Genomic DNA, 21,241 nt, shown 5'->3' with positions numbered 1-21,241 from the left:
TGAGGAGGACACGATTAAGTCAGCCTGACTTCTTCCTATAATCACATCGCATGGGAGGAACAGGAGGGCTTCAGTGAACCATGTATGTACACGCTACAGCATGCTGTGCTTAGAGAAGCTGCTCAGAGAGTATCTGCATCCCCACCTGCTCTGCTGATCAGAAAGGCAAGGCTGTGCTTGCCAGATCCTGTGGTTATTTACTCTGGCACAAAATTAAAATAACTCTGTTTGTACTGGAGGATGAGTAGAATTTAACTCTTACTTAAAAATAAACATGCAAGCAAGGAATATGAAAACATATGAGTGTAAGAAAATATATTTATTAAATTCCATGACAATACTATGGTAAAATTGTTAAATACATGCGTATTTTTAGACACCCAAGCAATACAACAGGATTTACAACAGCCAAGCAAACTAGGTTTAAAATGTATGCAAAGTCAGTATCTTAGTGTTAGGTTAGTCCTAAATGTCATCTGCCACACTGGAATATTATTTCCCCAACATGATCCCACGCTTCCTTTTTTCAAGCATGCATGTTTAACTGCTTAGCTAATAAATCTTCATGTCAATACACTTTGTTGAATCAGCATTTTACTTGCTATGCTACAACTTGATTAAAGTGCCTCGTGATGATTTTGCTTAAATTGCAAAAGAAATATTTTTTCAATAGTGGATTTGGAAGGTGGAATACTTCAGTATCATTCAGCAACAGAAATGTGTTAAACAAATGATTAGATTTAGTGTGTTGGGAAGACTATTATTGTCAGCTTGATTTATTCTCAAAATTAATTTCTATAGATAATTATTTCAAATTGGCAAACAATATTTCCCACTAGTATTAAACAGAAGTCCATTAAAATCTTTATAAAAACAGAACATAAAAACATCTCTAAACAAATTATTCACGCTGTAAAAAATATGGTATAAAAAGAGCTAAAAAAAATTGAACCTGTTCACAGTATATAGTTTTAAATTTACAGCATTATAGTACAACTTTTTTTTTTTTTATTAGGTGACCTGTATGACTTCACCAGCTCCGCTGTTTCGTGCACCACAACAGGATCAAAGTCCAAATTACTGCTCCCCTCGAGTAGCATTTCAGGTACAAGTCGATTCAGTTAGCTTCTTTTTTTGTTATCCCCTGCTTTACAAAATTTTCTGACATGCCATGAAGCATAATATTTTGTTCATCCTAAAGCACTCTTGAATCACAGAAACATTGACAAAGGATTCTTCTATTGTATTACCACTAGAAAGTGTGAGACCTTGCCAGTTTTTATTTTACTTTGCCATGCTTGAGCTATTTCTTTCTTGAATTTTTCTTAGGCAAATAATGAAAATGAGAACACTTAATTCTTTCCTTTGTCCCTGGGTAAGTTTTACTTACTACATTTCGCACAACATGAGACCAAATGAGTTACAAAAGTATTGAACCTTCTCGTGGAAGTTGTGCATACGCTTCCACTGGAGCTTGCTTTCACGTAACAACAATCGAAGTGCAGACTTGGGACTGTCCAAAAACCTAGCTAGAGGTTCTGTTGGGTATCACATTAGAAAGTAAGGATGTCACCTGCTTTGCTGCACCAAAGTCACCTGGGCAGCACTGGCACAAGGACAGGGTGAGACTGGAGAGGGATTAACGCCACCCCTGCGTGCAACACCCTGCCATTAGACCAGCTCACCTGCATGGCGATGCTGAGCCCCTGCCCCCTGAAATACAAAAGGTCTCTGGAGACCTTTTTTGTTGTAAAAGCAGGACGAATTAACAGACAGATTTCTGGGGAAAAAGTACTGTAGTACTGTCACACACCCTGGGACAACTTGTAAAGTTACAGAAACCCCTGCCAATACCATATGAGGTTTGTTTGCATAACATGCAAAAATGGAACAAACACTGGCTATCTTAGAAACACTAGGGAAAATCCAGAGTTATATAAATGGGGGAGGGAAAGGAAAAAAAATTGTTAAAGAAGAAACTGTTTTCCAGCTTCTACAGAGATATTTAAAACCTTAAGACAGGCCTAAGCATGAGGAAATTAGTTTTTAAGCACTCCAACATTTCTGAATCCATGTCTGGCATTTAGGCTTTGGGACTGGGTTTCCAGGCTTGCTAAGGAAAAGGCAAAGAAAAAGCCAACAACAAATCTTGCAAACTGCCAACAGCATCTCTGAGCATCAGCCACACAGGGCACTGCTTAATGCACAGCAGCACAAACTCCATGTAGCCTGTCGGCAGGAGCGCAGGTGGCAGCTGTATCCACTTGACAAAACCGCGTCCCAGAAGGCATATATTCAAGTACAGGGCTCCGAAAAAGTTGCTTTGGGCATTGCAAGCCAACTTCCTCTGCAATATGCACCTAAGTACATAATGATGTAAAAGTACATATGTGCATAAGAGGTTAGGACTTAGTGTTAAAAATATTAACGTCATCTGCACGGAAGTCTTCAAAGTCTGTGGTAGAACTAAAGATGCTATTTACATGGGATTTACATACCTAGATTTATGGTACACGAAGCCTTGTGAGCAATCTGATTCTTTAAATGTTACATTTTTCCTATGTATTTCAAATTCTTTTACTATATTTCTATCTACTGTTAGATATACCAATATTGTATTTACAAAGGAATATTTGTCTAAAAATAGAGCACACGATTTCTCATTGCCTTTTCAGAGTGATGTCTAAACACCTTCTCCCTCCAATGCATCCAACTGCCTTCATGTTTGCCGCTACTCATGTACAACTGAGTTTCCTGGAGGACAAGACCACAGGAACCACCACAGCCCTAAGCTCTACCCAGCTGAATGGATCAAAAAAAAAAAGAAAAAGGTAGCTTGAACGTGCCCCTTTAGAGCCGCCTAAAACTCAAAGTCAGCGGGAGCTTGTTGCTGCTGTGTTCCCAGCAGAGGAAAGCTCAGGTGCCCCACATAAACCAAAGACAAAGAAACACGGTGCATTTCCCAGTTGTGCCATGACAGACAACATGGCTACTGGTTCCCTCTGGAAATGGTTTATCTACTACAAAGCAGCAACTACAAATAATAAAGACAGCTACCACAGCAAATGTCATTCACTGGGTCCTACATCTGCCTATGCGGCCAATGCATAGCAGGGGAGGTAATTCACTGCCTGCAATATTAGCTTACTTTTTTGTTGATATATTAACTAGTAGTTCTGTGAGGTATATCACATGCAGATCTACCATTCCAAAAGTTAACAGAAAAAAACCAAGATCACAGATCCCCACACATGTCAGAACAAAAATAATTCATGTGTCAAATAGGAGAGTGCACGATGTTACATCAAATGTGACTGATGTTCCACGCATACAGTGAACAGTACAAAACCCCATTACAAACCCCAAATTGTCACATATGACAGGCATGGCTCAAAAATAAAAAGCAGCAGTACTGATGATTTGCTTCAGAAAGAAATTGCTTGGCATTAACACCCTACATCTCTGAACACTGATCCAACTGGAGGACTGAAGCACTGAGTTGAGAGTAATAGTGTTTTGGACACAATCCCTTCTGGTCATATCCCTTCTGGAAGTTGTGTTTTTTTGGTTTGTTTTTCTAAAAAGCTGAAACTTCTATTCTTCTAGAAAAAAAAGCACAAAGGCAGAAGAATTACAACAAAATAGATCTTCAATAAAGGAGTAAGATCTTCCAGAAAGTGATGGTTAGGAAATGTAGTACTTCAGGATCCTAAGACATTTTTCAGAAATTGTTTCACTGAAGATGCTAGGAAGCCTGAAAGCACTAGTACAAGGGGTCTGATCCCCTCCGAAGCCTGAAGTTTTAGTCTTACAATTGTTATCCATGCACTTAAGAGGCTAAACAGCACCATGCTTTGAAAGTGAATTCGGTACGAAGACATTCCTAAAGACGCTTTGCTGGTTTAGCATGGCACTAGGGCTCAGAAAGCAAGTTCATTCCCTGACTGTCCTCGTCATTTGTTCTTACGGCTCCACGCACCTCAGGGTGTCTTCACATGATCACAAAATCAGCACACTGCCTCTCACTACCCATTTGGTATTTGGATTCACTGCTGAAGATTTAAGATAGGCATTGGAAAGGAGTTGTTGCTGACAGCACTGAACAGGCTCAAAGGAAACCACAGAAGTGAAGCAGCTGAGCTTTCAAGTGCTGGAATGAAAACTGCTTACTGGTTCACAACCATTAAGCAACAGTAAATGATGCTACATATGCTGCACAAGCCTATGTCTCTCCCCCCTTCACCCCACTCTTCTGCTGCTGATACAAAATGATGTGTATGGTAAGCCACAGCTATTAACATGACTCTTCTGCCCTACATTCTGGAAGTCAGAACACTAGTCAAATAAGATACATAGTCAAAGTTTAACATGAAAAAAAAAAGAGCGATGGATAGATGAGAGTGCTTTGATAACATCAAGGCAGACCCTGTTATTTGTGGACCTTTCCTCTACCTAATCACTTAGAAATGAAGCAATCTAGAATGCTGTTGCCATTACTGAATACTCAGAGCAGCACAAAGGAAAACCTGAGTATGTGATGCTTGTGTTTAAGTGATTCACTGTGGGAGCACTGTGAAAGGTGTTAGGCTGAGAGCTCTGTGTGTTCTCTGCAGCTGCCCTGGCTTCCAGTCAGCCAAATTAAAAATTGCTAGCACTCTCAAACTTCAGTTTGGTTTTGTTTCTTGCAATACACAACAATATGAAAGCACAGTTACTGTTCATGTTCAGCTGTTCTGCTACACAGGTTTTTTTTGTTTGGATCACCATACAATACTGATTGCTCCTCTGCACTGAGAAACTCCTACATAAAAATCCCAAACCACTACCCATACACTCTGTCTGTGACATCTTCTGCTTTCAATTAAAAGCATATGGCAGCACAACCCAAAATTCATCTTAGGAGATAAACACATTAAGCCAAAACTGCACTAGTGAAAAGAAATCAGCTCCAAAAGCCAGATCTTGAGAAAGGGTTGTTACTGTTAGGAGTTAACCACCTCCCAGCTATCAAGCACAAAGGGCAGAACTGCTTCCTTTTATGTATTAGTGTTCTGAATAATAGGCACTAATAGATTACGTATGAAACTTTCCCTTGCAGTGACGTCTGGTGACAGATGGCCACCAGCACTTTGCACTGCCTGTCTTGGCTTTTCACTTCCAAGATTCAACTCAAAAGCAGAATTCTGTCTGCACTTTCTGTTCTTTCAGCCACACCTTGAACTCTGTCAGGTCTGCAGACAGATCTATTTTTACTGGCTTCACAGTTCACTGTTCCAGGAGACACACACAGGCAGTTGTTACTGATGGCGATCTGGATGCTATTTAGTGTTTTGCTTTTTTGTCAGTTTTGAAATCTGCCTGGATTTTCATTCTATGGAGATGGCAGAGACATACCAACATCTGAAACTGCACAATCTGTGGCTGCAACCTAACACTTGGTTTTATTTTGCTGGTTAGGTCACGTAGTTTGGAGACCAAATGTCTGCCAAGGTAGCCATCTTCCTGGTCTGCTCTCACACCTTTACAACTAGCAGCTTAGCCAATTCAGCCGCCTTCTCTCTTTTGGGATCTTGTTTAGAAAAGCACTCCACCATCTTATTTCCTCAAAAAACCACAAAGCAGCTAATGAAATTGAAATCTAAGAAAAGATTCAGTTAGGACTTTATGGAGACCCTTTTTGATCAAGCTCTTTAACATCTGACCTCTCACCACTGTGTTTTACAGTAAGGAACAGGTGAGTTAGGAAGCACTTTCTTCTGTAAGCTAGTGAAACTCATGTGTGCCACAGTCTGAAGTTTACACAGTGAAATGTTACAATTACAGCTGCCTAAAGATGCGTACACTAAAACAAGCATTTTCAAAGACGATTGTTCTGAACACTCCTTTAAGCACACAAATGTACACCATTTCAGCTTCCTTTGCATCACGTGTCTGGTAAAGGAGAGGTAGAATTGGCGGCACTAAAACCTCCTTGGGTTTCTCCCTGCCACTTGAGAAATCCCACCTTGTACTCCCAGGTAGGATTTGTAGAGAAGGTCCTGGGTAGACACTGAAGAACAGCCAGGCAACAGGTGGCAAAGCTAATAAAATAAAGAGCATACAAAGAGCAATTTGTTCTCAAGGAGCTAGTATGACTGCATCTAATTTTGCATGACAAACTGCTTGGACAGGTAATGTTAGGAGACACTGATTTCCCCATGGCTTACATTACTGTATAGTGCAAAGACTGCTGAACACTGGGGGTGAACAGAGTACTGTACCACGTTGAAGCAGGAGAGCTGGAGCTATGAAATACAAAATGCATTAGTGCAATATATTAGGAAAGATTAACTCCTTAACTAAAGGATAGAAAAAATATAAAGCATCCTAAGTTTTTTTTTTTAAAAAAAGAAGTTTAAAACTTTATGCAGTTCTTGTTGAGGTTTAAATCAGTGTTACACTTTTTTCCCCAAGTTTGTACCCCTGAGTCAAACATTGAATAAACATTGTACAGTAGGTACAGAAACTAGTGTCTAGTCAAAAAGCAACAGATGTGAATGGTCATTGCTTCAGAAGTGTTAAAACAGTGACAATACCCTTCTGTATGGGAGAAGAAAAAAAAAATAGTACTCTCATTTGTTCTTAGTTTATAACTAGGTACAAGATGTCAAGAGTTTCCAACCACATCACTTCCATGCATTGGGACGAGGTTTGTGATAAATGAAACCTTCAGTAAGGAGACGTGTTGGGGCTGCATCATTTGGGTATGCACAGTTGAGTACAACTACAACAAAGCAAAGCAATAATCCCCAAGTTATAAGTTGCATGAGACCATATTAATCTTGGAGCACTATGTGAAGGTAGGCAGAGTTCTTTGACTATGATTATCAGGAGCTTTAAACTCAACACCCCTTATATCCAATTTATTTTACTTGAGTAATAACTGAATTGCTGTAACTTTGGCCTCTTGGCCTCTATTAAAATGGAACATTAACACTTCCGCTAACTTAAACGTGGTAGCATTCAGCTCACTAGAACCTCTGCTGACTGTCTCCAAGAATAATTCATGCCTTTTGCACTTTTCTTCTTCCTTTCTTTACAACATTAGGAATAAGAGCTTATTTAGAAGGCAGGTTCAGGTGCAATTAGGCCTCACTGTTAATCATTTGGTTTGTTCTGAAAAAAGTGTGTAAAGGACCACGCTATGTTACTGGGTTTGGGAGAGTCTTCATCATCTTTTGGGGGAAGCAGAAACTGTCGAGAATTAATGGAGCACGGGCTCCCAAAAGATGCATTTTCATTGTTGCTTTCAACTGATCCAGGAGAGTCTGGAGTGTCCATGTTCCAGACATTTGTGTTTGCTTGAGGTCTGTAACCTGCAATTTTATCCAATTCTTCCTCTGCAGGTGAGCAACTCTCTATCTTCAGAGCACTGATAGGCAGCTGCATTTGTGGCTTATAGCCTGCTGTAGTCACCAAATCTATTTCTGGCTCCTCCTCTTTATTAATTTGAGGCTGATACATTGACTGGATGTCAATGTAAACCACCTGAGATGACCCCACAGGTTCATCCATAGGGGCATTTGAGATCTCCTCTTCAATGATAGGGGGGCAGTAGGACACAACCACATGGTTCTCCACTTCTGAGTCAGAGCCATCTTCAGGCACAGTGGCGTCTGCTGCCAGGGACATCATCTCTGTGTCTCCAATCTTGGGAGCTGCAGACTGTGTTTCCACCACTTCAACACTATTGGGGGTGCATGGGTTCATTTCCAGTGTTTTAAGTGTCTTGTTCCCCTGAAGGTAGAAAAAGGAGGAGAGGCTAAGTCAAAAGACCTTGAAGTCCTGAAAGTGACAACTTGCCCAAATTAAACCACTGTGTTGACTTGTGGCTTGTACTCATCCTACTGCCATTAGTACAGTATAAAAAGATGTAGTTTAGTTCTCATTTTCTGGCTCATCACATATTTCTGTTAACATTAAAAGTGTTTTAGCCAACTTAAAGAGACTTCAGATCTTGCAATAAATGTTTGAGAACTCTTTCCCCAAATCTTGGCTTTGTATAACCCATTCCAATAGGTGGTTTAAATGTTATGCCCAGTTCCAGCTACTGTGTCTACCAGGAGGCTGGGATATGGCATGTACACCTCTCCACACTTTCTACTTCTAACTAACACTATGACAAAGACTGGTACATTTCTCCCACATCGTCATCATGCACTGACACTTCTTATTCGCGCAGAAGGAGAGAAATGCAGCAGTCCTTTTCTAGTTGGGACATTGCAAGTAACTACATTAACAAGAAAGCTTTACATAGCACTTGACAAAAGTTACTCAGTAACTTGTCCTGTTGCCCCCTGCCACAGAGTTTTTTTTCTAGAACTGGAGCAGAAGACTCAAAGTTTGCAAAAGAATTCTTTGCTTGCCATACCTTTCAAAATACTACATTTAAGATGAAGGTTACCTCACAGATATTCTTGTGAAACTGCAGTGCCTTACTGTTCTCAGGATTCGGGATCTCTGGATAAAATGTTTCTTTAATCCTTTAAAGAGGAAAGAACAAACTTTTAAAAGTTAACAAGCCCTGAAACAGATTGCAAATACACAAAAGGACGCAGGACTTTTCCCTGTAATTCAGAGTACTGAAGACATCTGGCACAATGATTTACTTCATGTGTGTTACACTTGCACTGAGTATTTAATGGAAAAAACAGCAAACCTTTTTTTTTTAAACTAAGGAACTTGATATGCCACATTTATGGAAATTTGAAGATGGGATGTCTACCTGTGTGTTTGTGGATGGCTCACAAATTATAGTATGTTGCCAGCTTATTTCCATTTGGGAACTGTTTATCAACAGCGCTCACAGAAGACAGGCTCCTGCAAAACCTTTCTGCATTCCTCACTGACCTCTCTCCAACCCACTTTCTCCCTCACCTTCTAGAATATGTTTTTGCCACTCACTTTTCAACGAAGCCCACTGACATCTTTGGGTACTTGGGAGAAAACAAAGAATAACTAAAATAATGGAAAACTCTAGCACTGAAGCAAACACATCCAGAAGAAGATCAGAACTGAAAGCAGGCACTTACCATTCCCTCTTTCGGTAGCAAAAGATGCTGGCCACCACTCCAAGCAGCACAACCACTGCCACAGGGATGAGAATTGCAATGATTAATCCTACAGCTGGGGGATGAAAAGACAGTAAATATATATTTGAAGTTACCAGCAAGTTTTATGCCTTTTCTAACATGTCAACAGATTAGAGACCATTTCATTAAGCTCACCGAACACTGGCCTGCAAACAGTGACCTGTACCATACAACTTCCCTTTGCTGGAAGGGCAAAAGTCCACCTGTAAACAGAGCTGATTCAGTGATAACTACAGGTATCAGCAGATGCTTCTCACTGATTGCTTAATTGAGAAAGGCTTCACGTGCAACACAAGACTGATTGCCACTGTAATTCTTTTCTCAGTAGGCACTGGAAATGCACTTCCATGTTACCTGACCTGGCCACATCTCTGGTAACGGCTCTTATAGGCCAGCAACTCATTGAACAAACAACACTGTCTTTTTTATGGTTTGCAATGCTTCTAATCCCCAGGGTTTAGCTCAAATACATTCCCATTGCCTTCCTCTATTGATGTTAAGTGCCTTGAGTTTGATTTTTCGTGTATTTTAGTTCAGTCTTTCATATGAAACACTTCCTTTTCCTTTATTTCTCATCCCCCAAAGTCAGTCTCTCCCTCTCTCTCTCTCTCTCTCGCTCTCTCTTAAACTATCTTTCTGGGTTTGTTTCTGTCAGGGGATCGATAAAACAGAATTCAAAGCAGAGAGGCATCTGTTTGTAATTCTGAAACTGGTAAATATTTCCACAATGTCTTTCTTCCCACCATGTATTAGCAGATATTCATCATGGGAAACCTGACAAAAACAACTAGCTGCTTGAGAAGACTCCACCATATTTAGTAGTAGTTTAAAAGTTATTTTTCTTGCATACATTACCATTAACTACAAGGTAGCTATCACAGGATACAACCTTTTACTAACTCTGAGCTGTAACAATGTTAGTATTTAAAAATAACCAACTAAATAAATTAAAAATTAGACTGTAGGCCCGAACTACCTAACAGGACCAGGAAAAAAACCAAAATAAGCTCAGGTTTATATACATTGTACAGCCCCTGTACTGAAGACTATTAATGAACAGGGATCTTCAACTTACAGTCCTCCTTTGTCACAACATAGAGGCTGTTTGGAGGGCTCAAACCACCAGCAGTGTAGGCTTGTAGGTCCAGCTGGTAACTTGTTTTGCCTTGAAGATCAAGTATTTTCAAAGACTTCTTTGTTAAGTCAGTGATATTCTTAACTTTAAGTTCTGGATTCCCTGTTTGTTTAGGAGCAGTAAGAAAAGTATAACTTTGTAAGAAAGGATTCACAAAGACAGCCTCAGCTTTAGCAAGACTTTTTTGAAGTAAGCATATGAAACATGAAGAACACTCTGCGTAAAGCAAAACTGATATAAAGATTCCTAGCAATATTGCTTGCTTGGACAACACCAAACAGCACAGCAGTGTGTTGTGGCTGCAGATTGGCTCCAGTTTCTTACACTCCTGCTTGATCTTTTACGTTAAAGTGAGTCAGTTCTATACAGAGATGTCCTTACAAGATGGGTACTGGAAAAATATACCCAATTAAATATAGCCATGTAAACTCCCCTGTGTCTCATCTACCTAGGGTATCTGTAGACAGGGCAGTGTGTCACATTGCCACTTACTCACTGCATAGCTTTATGGCCTCTGAGCCAGGATTTTCTCTGACTTTTGCCTTATATTAAAAAACAACTGTGCTAACCACACAAGGAGCTGATTATTTCAAATGCCTTTGTCATATATCAGGGGCCAGTGAGTAATGCAACTGAATTATGATTGAAGCTTCTTTTTTTAAAGTGAAATGAAATTATTAAAAAGCCAACCCAACCCAAACCAAAACCTTGAGCAAGGAAGTTGCAATCTATAGACTTCATTTACCTGATTCCGAAAGCCTAGGCTTTAAAGCATCTTTTTCACCTTTTGCAAAGGAAAGCCGATATCCCTCTAAAAACCCCTGACAATCTTCAATAGGAATGTCTTCCCATTTTACCAATATAGAATCTGAAGAAGTTTCTTCTACAGTAAAATTTGGTGCACGTTTTGGAGCTGTAGGGAGAATTATGAAGGAAAAAGCTAGTAAGAAACCACCTTATCATTAAAAGCTGAATCCGTGTAAGTGGTTAATCAGTTCAGGGCTAGCATTTTCAACTTTTTCCTGAATACTTTTCCACCACTATCAAGAACATATGTAAAGACTTAGCAGATGATACTACAAAAATACAAGTATGTGGCTCTTATTGTTATTAATTACTGCAGTATCATCTACTAACTGAAGCTGAAAGAAAAATCTCTTTGGGCAGCTTTCTTACAGACCCATACATGTAAATACTCTTCCTCCTGCAACAAACCCCAGAAGATTGCATAAACATTCAGAGCATACAAATTATTTAGCTTTTAAAGGCTTTAACTCTGTGACTTCATAGCTTGTCTTCAAATTAAACACACTCCACATTCCTAGAATGGAAATCTATCTCATCTTAAAAGAACTACTCTTAGCAGGCACCACAAGTCTTTATTCCAATAGTTGTACCCCACTGGAAGAGTTACAGAAGATATTGTGTAAGGCCATGTGCATCAGGACTTATGTCTGACATTTAGCACTGATACACTAGTGCTGAACTCATGCTTAAGAGTGCATCTGTTTTTGTCTTGATGGTTACCTTTCCAAAGGCAAATCTGAATTTTTAGAATTAATGCTCTTGTGCAAAGTGAATACATTTCTCATTTCTTACTAAGTTTCTTCTGCATGTTCAATGCCTTTTTAGTCCCCAAAAGTCTTTATCCTTTTACCTTGAAAGCTTCCAATCTGTTGAGAACACATATGGAAAAACCTTCTGGAAAACTGTTCAGGACTTTTACAGAGATAGAAATGGCTGAAGGTTCAGTTTCTGGTAAAATAGCCTTAACCTCATCTTCAACTTTAGCAATGAAATAAACAATGGCATTTCCAAGGGCTCAGATTATTTCAGCAGCTCAGTTTTCTGAACAAACTGTTTTAGCAGAAAACACATTAAACTTGAAAGTGAAATGGGTTCTGTAGTTACAATACAATACAGTTGTGGTGTTAAAGGGTAAAACCATGTTAAGACACCTGGCAACAGAAAGCATTCAGATGCTAATGCATCTCCAGGCAAGCAAAGCTGAGCCCTGGTTCAAACTGCAGTTATCCAGATGGGGTTGGTATGGGAGGGAATACAAGTGCAATTCTCAAAGTGGCTTCTACTCTAGGATCTAGTTCTGGACTAAGAAGTGCTTTTAAACAGAAACGTTTATATTTGCTGAGCTGTACAAACTGCACTCAGAACTTTACTTTGACTTGATAAATCAAAAAAAGTTGCCCCCTCTCCTGCGGTGGTAGGGACCACTGCCCTGTGGTTCAACTCTGAAGACCAGTGTCTTCAGAGCAAACTTCCGCGACACCGTGTGCCACCACACAAGCTGGAGAACATAGGGTTATTGCATGCTGGGAACTGGAAGTGGCTGGAGAAATGTATTACAATTCAATACAGAGAAAAAGCAGAAGTCAGTAGTACTGTAGAGGGATTCTGGTCTCAGTCTTCTGACAATGCTGAGCTAAAACCACAGTCTAAATTCACTTTGTAAAGATCATGAATGATAACATGCACTTACGCAGCTCTTTCATATACCCAGTAATGTTTTTCAATAACTGATATCCACTGGATTTGCAGCCATATAGTGAGAAGCTGTATCTCACACCAGGTCTAAACAGAGCTGCAAGAGAAAATTGCTGTAAGAAAATTTCACTTAAGAGGAGTTATGCTTTTAGCTTTCACATGATGCAGACTTATATAAACACATAATAAAAGTTACAAAGTCTTAGACCACAGTGTTAGGTATAAATACTATTCCTACTTGCAATTCCTACAAAAGCTATGCCATCAGATGCAGTTTGGAAGCAGTAAGAAAATATAACCCAGAGAAACTCTGGTTCTAAACAAATAGGATACTAAACAAGCTACTCAAATTGCATAAATTGATCTTTTCATAGGGAAACACAAACTGAAGTTACCAGAAACAATCCCCTTTGTTTTCTCCCAAAGCAGACAGGTAGATCCTGCCTCCTCCTCAGAAATACAAATGCATTTTGAAATACCCAGGCTTATTACAGCAAGAGTACAAAAGAAATTCAGAGAACTCTGAAAAGTGACAGCGAAGCACTTTAGCGATGAACTCCATGCCTGAACTGACTACAAAACACAGATATTCATCATATTTCTGCTTCATGTGTCTTTGGTGAGGCATAGAAGTTTGATACTACAATGTGTAAATAATTTACCACTTCCCGGGATTTTCTCAAGTCAGGGTGTACACTACTTTCAAGTTTTTTCCCAAACAAAATGCCACTGTGAACTCTACAGTCAAGTGGGTTTTGCAAGAGTTCAGATGCAGCCTGAGACTCTCCTGGCAGGACTAAGCACAGAGGCGGAATTGCCACCTTGAGCCCAGCCCTAGCAGCCTGGTAACTCCCACAATGTGCTGCAAGAAGCATCCCAGGGAAGAGCTCAGCACTAGAGCGGTGCATTGTTGGACAAACATAGAGTCATAGAATCATTTAGGTTGGAAAAGGCCTTCAAGATCATCAAGTCCAACCGTTCACGTCACAATGCCAAGCCCACCACTAAATCATGTCCCTAAGTGCCACATCTACACATCTTCTAAATACCTCCAGGGATGGTGACTCAATTACTTCCCTGGGCAGCCTAACATAGTATTGTCTGCTTAGAAAAAGCAGGCTTTAGCCAGCACAAGCGAAAACAACATGGACACAGTGTTGTAATTACAGGCAGGAAAACACATCGTCCCCCTGCCCAGGTCCCACTCCCCCCCAGCTTTCCTATGTACAGACCTCCAAGTTGTTTTCTTTAATGAAGACCTTATATATACTCTTCTAAAACCCAAATATAAACACTTTTAGACAGCAGGTAAAAATCCTACATCTTTCTTGGGTCCTCTCTTTCCTCTTCTGCTCCTACTAGTCCCATCACAGCTGAGTTTCATTTCCCTGATCTGCCCACCAGCATCTAGAAACCTGGAATGTGCCCTGTTCCAGGAAACTTCAATTGCTGACAGCAAGCCAACACATGGAGGTCACACTTAAAAAAAATCTCCCTCATGTAAAAACAACAGATAAGTCTTCCCCCATCCCAAGCAGCACTGTTTATGTTTAGAATCCAAACAAACCCCCAATCCCTAGATTAACCATTAGGCTGAATTAGGAAGTTGTTGGGTGTAGCTAGAAGAGGTAATTTCAAAACAGTTAATAAACATAGGATGATAACAGTTATGTCAAGACCGATACTTGGATTTAGCAAGGCTGTGTAAGAAATTAAAATAAACACAGTACCAAGAAGGGGTTCATTTACGCATATAGCAATGCAACAATCTTCAACCTATAGCGTTGGTGTTGCTCTCATTCCACTTGCTGCTTAGGCTCTCAACCAGAAAGACCAACAAAAAATTATTTCTGACTTACCAGACTTTATCACTGCATCTGTTGTATTTGAAGGAAATTTCTGCCAGTCCACACTACAGGGTTCAGAGCCAGATGAATGACACCATTTTACTATATAGCCACAGGTCATGTTGGGGTAAGAATTCCAAGAAATATAAATTCCATTCCCCATTGCTATGGCCCGATCTGTTTTGACATTGTCTGCAATAAAGACGACACAAAAATCCATCAGAAAGCAGACACTTATCTGTAGTCCAAGCTGGAAGAAAGCCTTCCAGCCACAGCACAAAGGTTTTATAAATGGCAGTCATTTCTAAGAATGAAAGGCGTGCTCCTGGTACTGTGAAATTCGAAGTGGTGTACTCAGCTATGCCTTCTGAAGTGCTGGAAATCAGATGTAGCCTGCAGCAAATCCCTCAGCCAGCCATAAGAATAATGACGAGAAGTGCTGCAGCTCAGGACTGGCTCAAAAAGCACTTTTTAAAGGTAAAGATTTACAGCAGATGTCAGGTTCAAATCTGACTTGACACCAATTTGGCAGCAGCCTCCAGCTATAAATTCCTGCTGTCATTTCATCAAACAGTTTGCTTTGTGTTTCTTTCAAAGTGTCTTGCTGTCACTTGCCCGACCACAGACAACCATTTTTCACTGAGAATCAACAGCAAAAGTCAAGTGCCCGGTGAACTTTATGGAGGCTCCAGTCTACCAAGGGTGAATTAAAAGAAAAGAAAAGCTTTTCCTTTAGTTTATTTTTCTTGTTTCTGATTATCAAAGGTTTAGCTGCCCCTGAAGTGATCAGATCTGGGAACAACTTCCAACTCCTGCAACTTCCCTCCACAGCTGTCCATCAGATGGGACCCTGCCAAGCTAAGGGATGTTTTCCAAAGGCCACCACAACAGTGGTGGTCCCACAACAGATCTGCAAAAATAGTCTCAGGGTTAAAGTTTTTCCTTTTTTCTGTGTTCTCATTTATGCTCCCTATTGAGTCTATTATTTCATGTTATTAAAGGCATAAACTATGGAGGGCTGAAGGGCAAGGGCAGTTTTTAAGAACCAGTGCTGTGAAAACTTTACTCTCACAGACATGCTGTGAATGTCTATTCAGGACTGTCCTGTGAAGGGCTGTCTATTTCTAGATAAACTTAACATACAGCTAAGTGTACGTCCTGTTCATGGCAAGAAAGACACACATGACTAAAAAAAGCAAGTCAACTCCAGAAGTCTTTCAATATCTTCCCCTAAAAAACTACTATGCATCCCGTGAAACTACACTTCTATGATGCTGGAAGGGAGCATATCTCTAATTAGACTGCTTTAATTTTCCTATTTACAGGAAAGTTTTTTTACTGACAGTGAACACATGCTCTCCAAAAAATGCTTAAATACACCACACTCTATTTTATTTCCTGAGCCAGAAATTCACCCAGGTCAGTACAGCTCATTTTCATGTATTTATAGCTGCAACCTAGACTTGTAGAAACAACTACTAGCACTATAGCACTACTGTGGTAGAGGAGCCTGTAACAGCCAAATTATATGCCCCAACTCTCTACAGAGCACTTTTCAGAGATGGTGACAAATTAATTAAGGCAGAATACCCTTTGTTTGTGTTTTCTGTTCTCACAAAACCTCAGCAGATCTAAAGCTTCAGAGCCACTGCTCTCTTCCAGGCATTAAAAGCACTTACAGACTGTACACAGGAAGGAGCCAGAAAAGATGTTTGGGCAGACATGTCATCCAGTTCAGTGAATGAGTCATCTTTCATGACTCCAGTCAGTGACTCAGATAATTCCTATACCAACTTCGGAGCAAATCTTCAACAAGTACAAGTTGGGTAACACCAAAGGGAACCTCAGACATCCAAGAGAAAACTATAAATGAATGCAAAGCTCCAGCTGCCATCAGCTGTCCCACACCACAAACCTAGTACAGAGACCTCACTGACTCCCACAGTCTTGCTCTTTCACTGCTAAAAGAGAGCTATAAAAGCATTTTAATTTATTCAGCTGTCCCATACAACTACTTTTCCCTCCAAGGAGCAGACTAAAAATACACTTTTAGGTATTGATGCTTTGGAGAAGCACAAGAAATTTTAAGAGCAATACTTTTTCTTCTCATAGAAACAAACTTGTTTTTTCTTTCACTGTGCATCTCAGTCAAAGCACGTTTCTTCAACAAGAGATGTCCCTGTCTTACCAGAACCAAAATTTCCAAGACAGGCAACTGTGACACCTGTTCGCTGGGTAGGAAAGAAGCAGCAGCACCATACATGCTCCTGGCAAAGAAGCAGAGAGGATCTCGCTGTGTAAATCTGTCCTTCCTGCAGAGCATTGGCCAGATCTGGAGCTGAAGGTTTGGGATTTTGGAGATTACACTCTTTCTGGCATGCAGGAAAGCATGGACTCCCACTAACAACATGCAATATTATCTTCTCTCCAAGCTCAGTGTTCGGAGCAGAAAATCATAATCTGGCTCAGCTATTTCCCTTTACAAAAGCCCACAGCAAGACTGGCAGTGCTTCAATTGGTAAGCTAAAGTCCTACCTCCTTTTCAAATACCAGCTCCTAGCACAAGGATGCCAACACTTTACCAACCAGTCCAATTAATATTCTCCTGCAGAGCTTGCAGGCATTGAACAGACAGTTCTCCCCTTAAAAAGCCACACAATACTCCCAAAAGGTTTTTTTTTCTGATTCTCTTTAGCACGTAACACTTTCCAGCATCTCAACAAGAACACACAGAAATACACTAAGCTCCCTGAACATCAGAGATCGACACTAATGCTTTGAAGCCTCATCCTTGCTGTTCCTGGGATGTGTCCAGAAAAGTGCAAATAGCTGCAGAGACTGCACACTATCACCCTCTTTTTATGTAGAGAGCACAACTAATTGGCGAGATACTACCCTAAAAGCAAAGCAGCATTTTTTTTCTTCCCCCGCCCCCCCGCCCTCCCCCCCAGTAGATTTGGGTGGGGAAATAAACCAGAAACCAAGCATAAACAAACAAAGCATGTCTCTATCTTATTTTTCAATAAACAAACTCGCCCAGGTTCTCCCCAAGCTTTGAAGGTGTTTAGCTCTCTGCTGGGAGCACTCACTGCTTGGAAGTTCCACGCTCGTTATCCTTGAAGGAGGAGATGATCCTGCATGGTTTTTGGCCACAACGCTAACTACACAGTCATTTTTTCCAAGTTTTATCTCAGTACTGTTTGAGGGTTCAGTGACTTCCTTATACTCCAGTGGTGTCTCTAGCAGGTAGCAGGACACTTCATGAGACAGTATTTTTCCATTGGCCTCAGAAAGGGATAAAGGCTATGAACAAACAAAGAGTGCATTAAAACCAAAATGGAATAAACAGAAGAAGACATAGGATAATATGAATTTAATATCCTGATCTAGTCTGATGACTGTATAAGACTAAGAGGCAGAAAAGATAGTTACTCAAGTGTGACTGAGAATTAACACATAAGTTAGTAAGTTTTTAATTTTCATATGTATTAAAAATTTAATTCTTCATGTGAAATGCTTCTCAATGCAATGTTTAAATTATAAAACTTTAATAATACTCTTATTTGGGGAAAAGTATTTGTCTCAATGGATTGTTCTATAGAATGTTAAGAAAAGCAGTCCCATTTATTGACTATAAACCACTCATTTATAAATTTGTAAGGGTATAGTTTTTCATAGAGTTATAATGCATAACATTTTAAAACTTCATGTATCCTATGTACCTTCCAGAAGATTTTTAGACTTCTTCCAGAAGGACTTCTCTCCCTCCAGATATCTGGTCCCCTTGCCGGAGCTAAGGAAAAAAAAAAAAAAAAAAAAAAAAAAAAAGCTTGCTTTTTTTCCCAAGTTGCAGAGTAGACAACTTACCATCTATTAAAAAGTTATCTTTTTAGATGGCTAATTTTTAAATATATGGTTTCACAAGTTCAACATTTTATCATCAAGGAATTAAATAAACTTACGGGCTTCCAGTGTTGTGTGCTCCTCTATTCTGCTCCAGTCACTCCACCTCCAGAAGTGGTCAGCAGACGAACAACGCACCCTGAACTGGTATTTGGTGTATGGGTGCAATGCGTTCAGCTGAGCTGTGTAAATTGAGAATTTTCCACCAGGCATGGAGACATTGTGCTGTTAAAAATTTACAGAAATCAACATGATACATATGCGTATTTTTGTTTCTAAATAACGCTGAAAGTCAATGCCTAAAAAGGTGATTTTTTTCCCCCAAGAATACTGACAGTGTGGAAAAAACGCTGTAGTCAAGCACTTACAAAGAAATTAAAGAAGAAGAAAAATATTTCCTACTCAGTCACCCTAAATAAAGAAAAAATTTTCAGAGGTCTGCCAAAATAAAGTCATATATAGCACAGAAATTGAAATATGACAGCAGGTAGCACCTTTGAGATGTAAAGCATGAAAAGGAGAGATAACACTGATGAGCATTCAACAGGATGAGCTTTGCACACAGTGGCAGGCTGTTGCTTCCCATCTATCTCGTCCAGTCCCCTTGCTCCCATATGCAGCAAAACTGCTCGCATGAGGCAGGCCAGGATTCTACCTTCGGTATTCAGAACCTGCACTTCCACTGTGCACATGCACATCAAACTTGGTGGACAGTGGCCTTTTTCCCAAGACATAGGCACAGAAGCATGCTGCAGTCTGAGCAAGATGTTTCTCATGCCACCTTCTTCCTAGGCAGTCATTTTTCCTTCAAAAGATAGTGTTCCAAGTCTTACCCATGTGATGTCAGTTCACAGCTCTGATGACAGGATTAGTCTCTCCTGTTTCTCTTAAAATGGTGCAAGTCTAGGGAGTATTTCAGTTTCATGATTACATAAAGGAACCCTAAGTCTGGGAATACTTTTTACTGAATCTAATTATAATACATGTGCATCACAGCTGCCAAAACCTGGACTCCAAGTGACTTGAAGTGCGACTAATTGTGCATTTCTAAAGCCAAATGACAACTTCAAAAATATAAAATAAGCCAACAATCTCTCATACAGATGGAAAAGCTTCTGAAAACATCCTCAAAATGCCATGTAAAAACCCCATAACAATTTCACAGCCACTTTTGTTTATTACAGAAAACTCTTGGAGGTCTTTTATTAAGAAACCAGAGACAACGTGACAAGGCTGTCAAAGCTTCTACCAGGCTGTTTGCTGTGTTTGAAGATATCTGTAGCTGCGGCCTGATACAAGTGCACTGAATCAAACTGCTGTGGCAGCGTCAGACCTGACCATCTCCCACTGCCCCAGATGACTGACTTGAACTGGCAGCAGTTTCACAAAGCAAGTGTGTGTTCCAAGCTTTAAGCAGTGTAACTCTCGCTAGACAGAACCGTGCAAACCTACTTTTTTAGCAGTTTAAGCTAACTGAGCTCAGGGTGGGTGATACTCAGCTGCTTGTTTCCCCTCCTGACTGCTCCAGAAGCAGTAGCTGTTGGGACCAGAGAAATGCAGACAGCTGTGGGTGATGGTATCTCAGACTATATGCCAAAATCCAATACAGCTCATCTGTCAGAGCTGTTTTGTATATCTAAAAGCCAGTTCCTTCACCTGTTAATTCCAAAGATATCTATGATTTTATTTGTAGTATCTAATCTATGAGTATACTTAACATGTCGTTACAGAGAAAATACACAATCTTAAGGCTTCCACACTCATTAACTGCTTTGAAAGTATTTTAAAGAGTCTTACAGAGCATGCATTAATGATTACTCTATTATTTTAGAGGCAACATACATAACGATTATCTTCAGTCTCAGCTGCATCACTTCTGTGGCTTGAGTGACTTTATTCAAGGCTGTGCTCAACAGGCAACTAAATGCAGCGGGTAATAGAATACTCCTAAAATCAAATACCTGTTGTAAAAAGCCACCTCTGAGGCTAATGTGTTCAAATAAAAAATTCAGAGTCTGTGCACCAAGACCTGATAATTCAGCATGTGCCTATCCAGGCTGGTCTGAGATACCCCATCTGAACACACAAACACAGAATTTGGGTGTAAATCTCAGGCCAACTGAGCATGCAGTTCTGTCATCAGGCTTACCCAGTGACAGAGATCACCTCCACACTGTTAGGCAATATGGAAGAAGAGGATCTGTTCCCGCCACCTACACTCAGTATCTGCTGCTGGTGTCTTAAGTTAGTATCCTAAGCTCCTCTGACAGTCAGCAGAGTAAATATGCGGCTCTAGTCAGTGACACGCAGCATCAAAGACAGGCAGCACCCGGAAGCCTGAATGCTGAAAAATCTGAACCCCACCTAGAAATACCACCTTCTCTCCAGCTGCAGAGGTCTTCACTGGGGATCACCTGCTGGTACGGATATGATAGGAAGAATCCTTCCCTATCCTGTCTCTACATCACTGACATACAAGCAGGTTTAGCAGCTCCCTGTTACAGCCACAAGCACGTCAGCTGCTGACAGCAAGCAAATTAACTGTACTCTGACGGGAGAGAAAAAAAAAAAGAAATTGAACTACAGACTGCAAGAGGCAATGTGAAGCATTCTGGAACATGTGAGTATTTGCACCAGGAAGGACAAACCACAAGGACTGTTACCTAAAGAGTCAGCATAAAGCTTTATGCATCCTCTCCAAGTACCAAATGACATGGCTAACT

General features: G+C 40.3%; 1 protein-coding gene across 8 annotated transcripts in view; it reads right to left on the bottom strand.

Annotated features, from left to right (window-relative positions):
• Positions 1-300: 300 nt before the first annotated feature.
• Positions 301-21,241, bottom strand: part of LIFR (LIF receptor subunit alpha) — a 54,556-nt gene continuing 33,615 nt past the window's right edge. For all 8 annotated transcript variants that reach the window (XM_037372754.1, XM_037372751.1, XM_037372755.1 and 5 more), the window contains 10 exons: positions 18,578-18,743; positions 18,338-18,408; positions 17,705-17,918; positions 14,628-14,807; positions 12,764-12,865; positions 11,012-11,179; positions 10,207-10,368; positions 9,072-9,165; positions 8,444-8,522; positions 301-7,776 (listed from right to left, as the gene is read on the bottom strand). In XM_037372754.1, coding sequence (XP_037228651.1) covers positions 7,138-7,776; positions 8,444-8,522; positions 9,072-9,165; positions 10,207-10,368; positions 11,012-11,179; positions 12,764-12,865; positions 14,628-14,807; positions 17,705-17,918; positions 18,338-18,408; positions 18,578-18,743 — 1,875 coding nt within the window. In that variant the 3' untranslated portion in view covers positions 301-7,137. The remainder of the gene's footprint in view (positions 7,777-8,443; positions 8,523-9,071; positions 9,166-10,206; positions 10,369-11,011; positions 11,180-12,763; positions 12,866-14,627; positions 14,808-17,704; positions 17,919-18,337; positions 18,409-18,577; positions 18,744-21,241) is intronic.

The sequence above is a fragment of the Falco rusticolus genome, chromosome Z, assembly GCF_015220075.1.
Source record: "Falco rusticolus isolate bFalRus1 chromosome Z, bFalRus1.pri, whole genome shotgun sequence".
Classification (NCBI taxonomy): Eukaryota; Metazoa; Chordata; class Aves; order Falconiformes; family Falconidae; genus Falco; species Falco rusticolus.
Note: the sequence above shows the minus strand (reverse complement) of the source record. Positions and strands in the feature narration are given on the sequence as shown.